The 13,428-nt window shown below is 41.4% G+C and overlaps 2 protein-coding genes across 4 annotated transcripts in view; both read right to left on the bottom strand.

Annotated features, from left to right (window-relative positions):
• Positions 1 to 4,063, bottom strand: part of LOC138925686 (uncharacterized) — a 50,249-nt gene extending 46,186 nt beyond the window's left edge. The window contains exon 1 of the mRNA XM_070276608.1: positions 4,031 to 4,063. The gene's annotated coding sequence lies outside the window, so the exon portion shown is untranslated. The remainder of the gene's footprint in view (positions 1 to 4,030) is intronic.
• Positions 4,064 to 4,136: 73 nt separating this feature from the next.
• The window catches only part of LOC108128711 (leucine-rich repeat flightless-interacting protein 2), a 108,605-nt gene continuing 99,313 nt past the window's right edge, over positions 4,137 to 13,428 (bottom strand). For all 3 annotated transcript variants that reach the window (XM_043211194.2, XM_070276607.1, XM_043211193.2), the window contains one exon: positions 4,137 to 4,427. In XM_043211194.2, coding sequence (XP_043067129.1) covers positions 4,384 to 4,427 — 44 coding nt within the window. In that variant the 3' untranslated portion in view covers positions 4,137 to 4,383. The remainder of the gene's footprint in view (positions 4,428 to 13,428) is intronic.

The raw sequence follows: 13,428 nt of genomic DNA, 5'->3' as shown, positions 1-13,428 counted from the left end.
TGAAAGGTATTCAGGTGTGTGTCATAAGGTCGGTAAAATGATGCGTTTTAAGTACATCAATCGGGTTGTCCCTTCTTGGGACAGTTGTTGGGCGTTTTTTAGTCCCCTAACTTTTTTTTTAGTTTGATTCGTATAATCCCAAAATTGTCTAAAAACGGGCACAGACCGTTCAGGGCGCTGTGGCCGGTTTAACGATTTTTCTGCTTGGACTCGGCTGATCTCTGGAGGAAAGGCTTCGTTTTGCACCATCCTTGGTGGAAAGCTTCTCGTTATTCTGCTACTAGATTTGCGCTCACAAAACAAAATCCTAGTGGGTGGCGTAAGTTTATGCACATACCTTCGGACGTAAACCATAACGAGTAAAAATTTTTTATTTCATAAATAAGAGGTGATTAGCGAGTTATCAACTGAACATGTGATTTATCGTTGGTCGGTTGCCTTCTTTCTTCTTGATTTTGATCAGGGGTCTGGGAGAAGGTGTTCTAAGACCACATATTCTTGACTTTCCGTAGTCTTAAGACTCCTTGAGGCGCAATCAGGTGGGGTTCCTCCCGAAGGTACATTTCTCCATTGGGCTGTCGTATTTAGTTCCAAAACCTTGCCAATTCGGTTGGATACGGAAGTCTTCCAAAGTGTTGGATTTTCTTTAATCCAATATTGTACAATGGACTTATGGGTTCAGAAAGTAACGCGCATGGGAATTTCCATTTTGAAAAATCTTGACATCTTGAAAAATCTATACAAATGCAGGTTTTTTTTATATTTAAGTAAGAGCCTATTTTTTGTATTTTTTAAGTTCATAAGGCACCTTGTAAACCAAGGAGGACTTGTTGAAGCGGACGTATATTTTTATGGCACACAGGAGTCAAAAAATTTCTTTAAAGTACGGAACAATTTTTCTAAAGTGACATTTAGATCGGTGCATGCCGGAATATCGGATCAATCATATGTATCGATAAGGCTATTAAGTTTGTGAAAATCAGCTTTACGGCAGTTTCCGTAAAGCTAATTCCTAATTGCCACGCAAGGAAACTCCTGATCAATACCAAAAATGGTTTCAATTGAAACCTCAAGCGTAGGGTGATATGGATCTTCAGGGATTGAAATAAGGGAATCTCTGGAGAGAGTGGTACCATCCGGATCAGATACGAAACATAAGTCTAAAAGCCGAACTAACGATATTCTAACATGGTTAATTTAACCTAGGGACATGTCAAGCATGCCCGCGGTGAAGTCATGGTGAGTGATAAGTGACAAAGATGGTGAGTTATCGACGTTGGTTCACTTTAATTCTGGTATATTAATGTCGCCAACAGCGACGAGCTGGTCACGATCAGTCATAAGATTAAAAATTGATTGAATAGTGGAAAAAAGGTGCCAATATGTGGGCGGTTCAGACGAAGGCTGTATATACGAACATGTAATGTATAAAGATTTCTCGGACAAAATTATTTTAATGCAAAACAAACTCAATGTCACCAAACTCTTGGGATTTCACCTCTTCAGAAGCAAGAGTGGAGTCTACCGAAATGAGGAATCAACTTGGACGAAAATATTCTCTGGCCAAAAACTGGGTGAACGAATCGTCTTGAACATCAGCGCGGGCACACGAATCTTGAAAGAAGACGTGCGCCGTATATAATTATATTTAAATTTAGCTATGTCCTCCACCTTTATATCGGCTTTTGTTTTAGCTTTGATATAAGCCGAGATATCAATCTCTGAAGTATCAGGGGCAAGCCGAGAAACAAATATATGTTTCGATGGAGGAATCACCTGTAAGGGTTTTGGTGTTGCAGGTACGAGAACTGCAACATCAGTCGGTGCCGGTGGTCCGGACTGTGGAATACCCTTTTGGGTGACTCTAACGGGGGTTTCTAGGACCTGTGGCATCACTTGAAGGGATGCCATGGCGGACATATCGGACAATTGCTCATTTTCCCTTAGAAATTCGGACGAATTGTTCTCAGTTGTAGCCCTTGGGGTGGCCAGAGATATGTGCGGCTGCATTAATGTCGGCTGAGCAGGCTGAGGCGGATTAGAAACAGCGGATTTCTAACGCTTAGGTTCTAACGACCTCATATCGCCTTGGACAGCACGACAGTTTTCACAACAATAATGAATACCAGACCTACGGGAAATGGCACCCGAGACTGAGGCAGTGAACCCGGCACACTTGGCGTGCACGACGTTTTCACATAGCCAGCAATGGATGGTAGGCTGGGATGAGGAAATTGTCTTGTTACAAGACTTCATAGCACAGACCAGTTTAAATTCCATATTTTTAATTGATAAAACAAAATTAAAAAATATAAAAAGTTAAAAAACACTATACCTTGAACCACTGTGCCAAATAGGAAGCCGAAGCGGGAGCTTTGGAGAGTGCAAAGGAAAAATGTAGAAATAGAGATAAGACGGGGAAGAAGCAGAGCTGTGCTATGCTTGGAATTGAATTTAGACAAATTATTAATTCGCCTCCAAATATACCACAACACTCGCGAAGTGTTGGATGCCGAGGGGTGTTAGGGTGTGTGAATCAGGAAAGAGTGAATAGGTGCTTGTAGGGTTTGCCGGATTTTCACCCACCGCCGGGGTGGTGATCAGTCCCCGAGCTTCATTGTAGCTGAAACTAGGAGTGCTGTTTTAGTTGCACGAACCTGACCAGAGGACTTTTCTGGTACCACGGGTGATGAGGATCTAGGGAATTGGTGCTCAACTCCGCCTTGTCACAAGTCCTTAAGGATTGTTGGGAACATAGCTGGCCGTCTTCGAACGCCGCGAGTTGCGGAAGAGGAAGGAAAAGTCCTCGCCTCTTCGCAGTGAGAAAGCCATGCCCATGAGCATGATGGATAAGACTGTTACATCTTATGACTTGGCTTCGGCCGTTTCAAAATGCTATTCCAAGAAGCTACGTCAAAAGTATCGGTCACCTACCCGTGACTGTTCCGGAATCAAAATGGGTAGTTTCCTTGTTGGCGCGGCGCCTGACCGGAGGTTGTGATAATTTCTGGTACCACGAGAGGCAGAGACCACGCAACTTGTTCCGACCTGGCTATGGTTGAGCCCCTAAGGGAGCAACGTGGTGGCTGTGGTTCGACGTGAATTGCGTTATGCAACCGGGTGCCGGTTTTATAGGTAGGCATCCATCCTTAACCGAGGATATAAACCATGTCTAGAACAGACTAGCTTGAGTGTCGGTATCCGGCGGAACATGGTTCCAACGGGGCGCATCGTTTCATATCCCTTACCCAAGGGATTCATTACAAAATAAAAAATGACTCCCAAGCTTCTATCTTCAAGTACACCAAAGTTGGTATTTGTGCCAACTACCATTTCCGATCTTTCAGTTATATGGCAACTATAAGATATAGTCGGCCGACCGTTATGAAATTTTTCATGTCGATCAACTGACTTTTGATCAACTGACCAAAAATAAAATCTGTACAAAGTTCCAGGTTTCTATCATTAAAAATACGAATGTTGGGTCATTTCCGATTGTTCAGTTATATGGCAGCTATAGGATATAGTCGGCCGTTCCGATTTTTATACTGCGTGCAAAGGAGGGGTGTGTGCTAAGTTTCAAGTCGATAACATCAAAACTGAGAGACTAGTTTACGTAGAAACAGACAGACGGACATGCTCATGTCGACTTAGGAGGTGATCCTGATCAAGAATATAAATACTTTAGAGGGTAGGAGTTGACTCCTTCACTGCGTTTCACACTTTTGGACAAAATGAAAGACATTTGTAAAAAATATTGTTTTGTTAAAGTATTACGTGGCGTGGAAAGTCCTACACAGTGTAATCAAGCTCAAAAATATCAATTTAACTGCGCTTCACTTAATTTTTTTTCCAGACACCTCTGTAAAAAATAAAAAAATTTTACATGAAATAAGCTAAATTAGAATTATAACCCAATTTCAACCTTATTATTTACAATTATAACCTAAGCGTTTATCTAAGCGGCCTAAGAGGCCGCGAAAATAAAGATAAAAACCCTCTCCTGTAAAATTTTCCTTTTTTCGCTTACGTTGTAATTAACAGGCCGATATCTTAGTAAATAGATCAAATTGATATTTTGGGAGAAAAAGCGGTTGGTAATTATGTACACATTTGCCTAAAAAAATTTTTGCAAATAGCGCTTCAAAATCTTTTATTTTTATGGTACTTCGATTTAGGCATCAGAGTATTCAAAACACACACATTTTAAAACAAGGGTCAATATTATTTAATCGCGACGTTTCAATTCTTGATGAGAAGGTTCTTGTGATGTCAACGGTTGAATCATTGTGCCATTTGAACTGTGCTTATTAAGTTTATAAATCCTTTAAAATTGCACTCTTAGCATTTTTTAATTTGTCCAGCCGCTTAAGTAAGTGATTATTAGCAGTTTCTGCTTCTTCCAATCGTTCTAAAATTTCCCGATGCTGTTAAAGAAAAGAAAAAAATAAAGGTTACTTAGGAAGTGAAGTGTAAGTTAATAAATACTCAACTATTATTTACCAATTACAATGCTGGTTATGCCAGCCTCCAAATACACGTGTTCATATTAAAACAAGAAAGGAAAGCTAACTTCGGGCAGAGCCGAAGTTGATATACCCTTGTAGTTAAAACCGCATATATATCGCAAACATCAGATATAGTTGTCCGATCCTTATGAGAATAACATAATAAAACCAATTAATTACAATAAATAAAAAAAAACACAAACTTCTATCATCAAAAATACCAAAGTTTGTATTTCCACCAAAAACCATTTCCGATCGTTCCGTTATATGGCAGCTATAGGATATAGTTGGCCGATCCTTACGAAATTTTTTTTTTTTTCCTTATTACTCCTCTCGGGAGTTAAGGGCCTCTACAAGGGGTCTCCACCTAACTTTATTTGCCGCTGTTTGCTTTATTGTGTCCCAGCTGATGTTCTTCCGGGATATTTCTAGGAGTGCTGTACGGCGCCAGGTCATTTTTGGGCGATCCACTCTTCTGCTTCCTTGTGGGTTCCATTCCAGAGCCATCCTTACGATGCTTCCTGGTTCCTTCCTCAGAGCGTGGCCAATCCATTTCCATTTCCGTTTCTTTATTTGTTCCTGGATTGGGACCTCTCCTGTGCAGTGCCATAAGTCCTCATTGGATATTCTATCTGGCCAGAATACCCCAAGTATTATTCTTAGGCACTTATTGATGTAAGCCTGCAACTTCATCAATATCCTTTGAGTGGTCAGCCACGTCTCCGATCCGTATAGCAGTATGGATTTTACACACGAGTTGAATATGCGCAGCTTTGTTTTTCTGTTTATCTGCTGGTTTCTTCATACTCGGTGTATCTTCCAAATGCACACCTCGCTTTGCGCAGTCGGTTCTCCACATCACTTGTCACTCCACCATTTGATGTTATGATAGTACCGAGGTAGGTGAAGCTGTCCACGAAGTCGATGGTATTATCTCCGATTTTGATGTTGTTTGTGTTGGAGTTGTTGATCCGCATAGCTTTCGTTTTTGATGCGTTGATCTTTAAGCCTACTGCGCTGGCTCGGATCGCGAGGTTCCTAGCTTTGGCTTGAATGTCTTCGAATTTGTGAGCCAAGAGAAATATGTCACCCGCGTAATCCAAGTCTTCTAGATGTCGGGTGAAGTTCCAGGTGATTCCGCGTCTGTTCATGCATACTTCTCTCATAATTTCGTCGACTACCAAGTTGAACAGAAGTGGTGATATAGGACATCCTTGCTTGACGCCTGTGTTCGTCTGGAAGGGTGCATTAATTTCCCGTTGTGCAGTACCGCCAGCTCAGCATCATCATACATAGCTTTCACTATGTTTATGATTTTCACTGGCACTCCCTTTCTTGCAAGTGCCCCCCATATCGCTGCTCTGTCTACCGAATCGAATGCCTTCTGGAAATCTATGAACAGGAGGTACAGCGGCGAGCGCCATTCCACAGTTTGTTCGGTTATTGCACGTAGTGTGTTTGCCTGGTCTACGCAGCTCCTGTGTGGTCTGAAACCTCCTTGTTCATCTCGTATTGTTGGCTCTATTTTTTCCTGAAGACGTTCGTTTAGTAGAGTGGCTAGTACCTTGTAACTTGTGTTCAACAGGGTAATGCCTCGCCAGTTGTTGCAGTCACTGAGGTCTCCTTTCTTCGGTAGCTTAATGATGATTCCTTTTTTCCAGAATGTTGGGATCGCTCACTTTCCCATATATGATTGAAATGTTTCGGCCATTAATTGCGTGTTAATCTGGAGAAGTTCGGCCGGTATGCCGTCATCTCCAGCCGCTTTATCGCGTTTTAATTTCCTGATTGCATCCTTTATTTCTCTAATTAATGGTGCCGTGGGTGATATTCTGAGGTTATTGCTCGGTACAATACTCCTGAACTTATCTTGCGTGCTGCTCGGTTGTTCTGTGCAGCTGATCTCCATAATTGAAAATTCCATAATTGATCTCCATTGAAAATTCATCGACTTGTACAGCATGCGATGTAGGGGTATTCAATAATTTAGCAGTCAGCAGGTTGTTGTTCGGAATTTTTCGTCTGGGGGATTCGCTTAACAACTTTAGCCCAAGGAATTGAGTTTCAAGAGTGAGGAATTGCTCATTAAGGGCCGATAATTGCTTGCGAACATCTAGGAAACCATTTCTCGACTGTTTTATAAAAGTCCGCATCTCTGACTTAATTTCTCTACAAGCGATGCAAGACCACGTCAGGCCAATTTTCTTGTTGATAAGGTCACTTATCCATCCATTGTTTCCTCCTCCAGCACATTTAATATGTGAGCAGTTGTTGCAGAGCCAATAAGACAGGTATGAGTCTCCCGTGATGGATCCACCAAATTCACATATATTTGCTGTGCGAATAAGTCTCATTTTTGACGGGTTGCAGACCACTGTAGTAGCGTGTAAAGAATTTAGGCTCTCTGAAGCACTCTGTAGCCGAGAGGGGACGATCAGATCGGATGTAAGAGACGACGTTACAAAAGAAATGTGCAACGATGTTGGACATATGTTATTGAGAGACTTATGTTTGAGAATATAGTTAAATCGCAACAGAGAAAACTTTAAACGATTAAATTTATAAATAGGAAATAAATAGTTCACTGAACTTATTAAGTTGAATTTATTTTTAGAGATTAATCGTTATATTTCTTGCGTGCTGCTCGGTTGTTCTGTGCAGCTGATCTCCATAAAGTGCTGTCGGCATCTCTGAAGTTGTGCCTCATCATCAGTAAGGAGTCTTCCATCTGGGTCCCGCACTGGTTGGGTTCGCCTATGGCAGCTTCCGGTCAGATGACTAATTATCTGGTAAAATGAGCGTATGTTGTTCGTGTTGGCTGCGCTTTCTGCATTTTCAGCGAGCCTTTCCAGAAATTTTCTTTTGTCGTTTCTTGCTGATTTCTTCACCAACTTGCATAGCTCTTTATGTTCGTCGCGCGCTCTGCAGTCATGATCTGCTTTCGACTTTAGGCTGTTCCGTTTGCTGATAAGTTCCCAAGTGTGCGCTGATATACATTTCGTGCGCCTGCGTTGTCGGGTGCCAAGCATCTCCTCCGCGGTGCTCCTCAGTATACAGCATGTTTGTTCCCATGAGTGATTCAACGGTTGTATTGTCATCTGTTCACGCAACGTTGTGGCCATTCTGGTGGATAGGTTGGAGTCACTCAGCCGTTGTACGTTAAGGGGAGGCGGGTCGATCATGTGGTCGATTTGGTTGCGAGTATGTCCATTCAGAGAGGTCCATGTGTATTTATGGATTTCCTTGTGGGAGAATACAGTGCCACCAATAACCAGTTGGAAGGTCTGACATAAGTCGATTAGCCTGTCACCATTATTGCTGCGTGTGCCAACACCATGTCGGCCCATGGTTGTTTCCAATCCGTTGTTGTTGGGTCCGATTTTCGCATTGAAGTCTCCCATAAGAATTTTTATGTCACCTCTTTCGATCCTAGTAAGTGAGGATGTGAGGGCGTTGTAGAAGTCGTCTTTGATGTCATCGCTGGCGTCTTCTGTTGGGCATAGCACTGCACGATGGTGATGTGTCTAGCATTGCATCGGAATCTGGCAATGATGATTCTGTCGGATACTGGGCTCCAGGAAATTAGTGTCTGTTTGTACTGTTTGGACACATATATCCCGACTCCGCTCCTGCCTCCATCATTGGTCCCGCTGTGCATCACTAGATTGCCGCTTGATGTTGTTGTTGTCCCGTTGCCTCTCCATCTCATCTCACTGATGCCTGCGATTGCGATCTGCATTTTCTCCATTTCTCCTTCAAACTGCGCCAGTCTGGTTGGTTCCATTAAAGTCCTCACGTTCCATTGTCCAATTCGTGTCCGTTTCGATATGCGAATGGTCGTCAACGGGTTGGGGGGGTGGTTGGTTTCTTCTCTTCTTGTATTAGTTTCGTTAATCAATTGTTATTCGGTTGATCTGGTGATTAGCCAGGTGCAACCTACCTATCCCAGAGGTGGAGCTGCCACCTGTCGATATCTGGGAATACCGTTTTTCGACCTCACATGTTTAGTAGCATCGGAAAAGAGACCACTAAGCATAATGAAGCCGAAAAACTTTGGAGGTCATGATTGCCATGAGTGGGGTTCGAACCCACGACCCAACGCTTAGCGTTCAGCTACACTACCCACTAGGCTATGGGCCCCCCCATTTAGCATGTCGTATTATTTTGCCAAAAATAGCTCTCATGTATGCGAATCTCCTCCAAAAATCTGCCGATTTGGATGAAATTTGTTTTTAGATATATATTAACTATAGAAATAGCTTGGCATTAAAAGTTTTTAAAAAAAAACCTTCCAGTACTGGCGCTACAAAAATTTTGCAATTTGTGGTGGCGGGAGGGGACGTGGCAAAAATTTGAAACATACTTAAACTGAAACTCTGAAATCCACGCCTTCATTAGGACAGACTAACGGACGGACAGACGGACATGGCTAAATCGACTCGGCTGTTGATGCTAATCAAAAATATATACACTTTATGGCGTCGGGGTCTCTATGATACATAAACTTACACAACTACAACGTACCCTTGTACTCTATGAGTACCGGGTATACAAATTGTCGCTCCAGTAGTAGGGTCGAATATGTCGCTGAGAATAACACAGTGCGGCACTGATTTGGAACTTTTAAAGTGACATAGTAGAATTGGGTTTATTGGGTCGAATATAGTACATAACAGTGTTTGAAATATTTTTAACACCCTAAAAATATTGATTTATTTAGAACAAACCGTTTTTCGGGACTTTTTTGCTCCTAAAAATTCCTAAGCGCATAATTTTAAAATTTCCGACTTTTTTCAATAGTTAAATGTTGTAGCTATTGAAAAAAAAAAAATGGACCTTCAATTAATTTAAACAAAAAGGATAAAAATTGTACACAAGTAACTGACACTTTTGAATTTTTGTCTTGTTTTTCGCCATTTTTTCGGTACTATTTATTAAAAATGGTATCATTTCTGACACATATCAATATTTTTCCATTAATCTTGAATAATGTGGGACCAATTTCATTAAGAAATTATGAAAATTGTTGAAGTTATAACGTTTTTCCCAAAACAAGTCAGTGCAATTTTACTAGCGCGTGGGAGTAATAGTGTGGAGTGTGTAAATCAAAAAATTAAGCGCAATGGAAGGAATAGAAGATGACACCAAAATTGCAAACTCAATGATTATTTATTTAGTTTTGAGTAGAGTAGTTCCAGTGACCAGCGGATAGCCTTGCTCAGTGCAATCCGTTCGCTCGCCTTGCTTTAATTCGTGGATTGAGTTTGTAACGTCAGCCTCACTATGTTTAAATTGTCTGCGAAAAAGTCACACGGTTGCAAAGTGTAAATCGACTAGGTAACAGATTTGTGCAAGATCGCACCACAAACTTATGCACCGATTTACTGTGATTGAAAATAACTTAGCGTTACCACCACCAAATGAAAATCCATTTCCAGCGCTAAATCTTTATGGTCCTTAACCGTCACATGCTTTGCATGCGTCTTCCCTAGAAAGGGTTTTGTTAGCGACCTCGATCGTAAGCGTTAGAACTAAAAATGGGGCGTACATGTTGGCCCGAGCATTACTTGACTCTGCGTAACAAATGAACTTCATTACTGAAGATCTTGCTCAACGCTTACAGATACGTAGGGAGGAATCGAGTTTCAACTTGCTTGGAATTGGTCAAGCTAATTCCCAGGTTAAGAAAAAGATACACACTGTGGTGAAGTCAACAATTAATGGTAGTGAGTTCGACTTTTGGATTTTGAGAAGTATCTCGGGTTATCACCCTGACCAGTCAGTAAACATGAAAGATTGGGACCTACCAAGGAAATTGCCTTATTTTTATAAACCTCAGAGGATAAATATTTTAATTGGAGCTGAGCTGAGAACTGTTGTCCATGGGCCAAATAAAACAAAGTCCGAACCCTCCCATTCTCCAAAAAACTCTCCTTGTATGGATAGTATCGGGAAAATATAAGGCTATTCCTCAACAGCCTGTCTCTATCGTGAATTGCCAAAAAGAATTGCTTGAGTTGATATTTGAATTTGAAAAAATTCTGATTGTTGGAAGAAGTACCAACTTCTTAAAAGCTTTTGTCACCTGAACAGAATTTATGTAAGGAACATTTTCAGAAAAATACTGTTGTACTGCCTTCAGGTCGATTTGAAGTCAGGCTTCCATTTAAATCGGATCCAAGCGTTTTGGGAAACTCGTTCGAGACAGCTAAACGCCGTTTTTTGTCGCTCGAGAGAAGATTATCTCAAGATCCGAATTTAAAGAAAATGTATTTGGAATTTATGCAAGAATAAGATTCCTTAGGTCATATGTCCCTCACAAGCAATGATGTTCTTGCTACTCCACACTTTGTCATACCCCATCCGTGTGTTTTATATCGCACTTCGCAGAAAGCACATCGACCAAATTACGAGTCGTGTTTTATGAGTCCGGCTAAACAGGTTAGGTTCTTAGGTTTCGGCTAAACAGATTCGCTCTGATAGCCGACTTAAAAGGATGTAACGCCAAGCAATGGTAAATGAAGCCGATAGGCGAACTGTTGATAGTGCGGAGGAACCCGTCAGAGTCCTTGAAACTGTTAAAGCTCTACACTGTTACATATGGCAATGCGCCAGCACCATTCCTGTTGATATATTTAAATTTAAAATTAATGCTTCAGTCGTGGGTCAAAGGGCGACATAGCAGAACATTCTTTCGGTGACATTGATGCTGTTTGACCCCCTTGCCTTATTAAACTCCATACTTATAAAAGGAAAGATCCTATTCCAGGAACTTTGGTTAAATAAGCTACATTGGGATGAGTCAATTCGTTTATATGTTCCGCTTTATAAGGAAATTGAAAAAATTTGTGAATTATGATATTGTTCCCTCACCGGTCGAATATAATGCAGTCTTTAAGAAAATAGACGAAGTAGTTCAAAAGCATGAGTATCAAGAAGAAATAGAAAAGATCCGAAAAAGTTTAATTGACCTATTCTACAAAAGCTAAATCCGTTTTTACACAAATCCCCTGGGGCTGGATCCTATTTCGTACGATGCCATGTTTTCAGTATTGTAGACAATGCGCTCTCAATTATTTCAGAGCTGCGTCCGATACTTGCACGAGTCGAATTCTCAAATGGGTCCACGAGCACTTGTGAGTCTTTTGCGACAGCGCATATGAATCGTAAATGCGCAGGAAGTTTGCAGTCAGATCATGCATACGCTGCTTTGTATGCAAGCCTAGTCTGATGTCTCAAATTATGGGAGATTTACCCTTAGACAGAGTTTGTGCTCTCCGCCCTTTCTCCATATATGGTGTTGATTTTTGTGGCCCTATTGATACGACATTGAAAATTCGAAAATTCGACGATAGCTTTAAAACTGGGAGACAAGTTTGCGTAAAAACAGGCAGACGGACATGCTTATATCAACTCAAAAGAACAACTCTCCCATTGCTTCTCTTGATCTCGGTCGATGCTAGCATGAAGCAATTGACGCCTTGGCTCCTTTTCATCAGTATTTGCTACCTCGCAGACCAAATGAGGTAAGCCCGTCAGCCACGAACTTAAGTCCAAAATAGTCGGAAAGGGCTTAGTAGTTCTAACATGCCTTGCCCACTGCTTCCTTTTATTAATTGGAATCCATGAGAAAAAGGTCCTCCATCAGAGTAGGGTTACCCAAATGCTTTTTTGCCTTCGCCGACAGCAAAGGCTTAATGTGACGAGCTTTCTACGGTTATGCTTCATTATTGCTGTTGAGCTAGCTTCGTATAAGTAGCTCCGATCAGTTATAGCTGCAACGCAATTATTGCATTTACATTACAGGGGAGAATCAACAACGACTTCACTGACTCATGGACGTCATCCTTAAACGGCTTCAGTAACCTCTGGTTGTTCCCAGATCCGAACCCAGATCTGACTGCGAATTAAAGCTTCTGTCGTCCCTTCAGTAGGGTATATAAGCATATATTTTATTCTGTAGGGATGACAAATTCAAGGGTTCACAATAGGAGTTGCATGAACAGTGTAGTTCGACATCTGTATAGTCCAGCTTTTTCTTCTTCTTTTCTTTTTTTTTTTGAGCAATAGAGGTTTTTATCTCTATTTCTGAAATTTTCATTTGCCTGCAATATTTGGAACAATGGTTTAAGGTTCATTGTTCTTAAACTTCTTATATATTATTTATATTTTTAACACGCCAGGTGTTCCGGGTTCACTTTCTTATTTTCGGATGCCATTTCCCGTAGCTCTGGTTTCCATTTTTGTTGCGATAATTGTCGTGTTGTTCAGGACCAAATGAAGTTGTTCATAAGACAGACTAAGTACGCCATTAAATTTATGATCCCTGGTTTTCGAAAAATCAATGACCAGCTCTGCGCGTTTGACACCAGTTAAGCGACCTTCAGCAGCTAAATCCGCTGTTTGTGATCCACCTCAGCCTGCTCACCCGACAATAACGCAGCCGCTCATATCTCTGACCACCCCTAGGGCTAGAACTGAGAACAATTCGCCGTCCGAATTTCTCAGTGCAAATGACTAATTGTTTTATTTGTCCTCCCTGACATCCTTTCAAGTGATACCACGGGTCCAAGTGAATGAAACTCCCGTTGGAGTCACCCAACAGGGTAAACCACAGTCCGGACACCGGTACTTACTGATGCTGCAGTTTTCGTACCTGTCACACCAAAACCCATAAGGGTTTTAGGTAGCCTTACTCCATCGAAAAATATATTTGTTTCTCAATTTGCCCTCCAAACTGAGATACTCCAGAGATTGCACCCTTGCTTCACCATACCTGAAGATGAGTTTATGCAGTTTTTAAACTCATTAGGAGACCACTTTATAACAGCAGGAGACTTCAATGCCAAGCCCACACACTGGGGATCTCGTCTCGTAACTTCAAAAGAAAAACAGCTCTATAATACAATTATCAAAACCA

Source organism: Drosophila bipectinata, chromosome XR (assembly GCF_030179905.1).
Source record: "Drosophila bipectinata strain 14024-0381.07 chromosome XR, DbipHiC1v2, whole genome shotgun sequence".
In the NCBI taxonomy this organism is placed as follows: domain Eukaryota; kingdom Metazoa; phylum Arthropoda; class Insecta; order Diptera; family Drosophilidae; genus Drosophila; species Drosophila bipectinata.
This window is presented reverse-complemented; position numbering and strand designations above follow the sequence as displayed.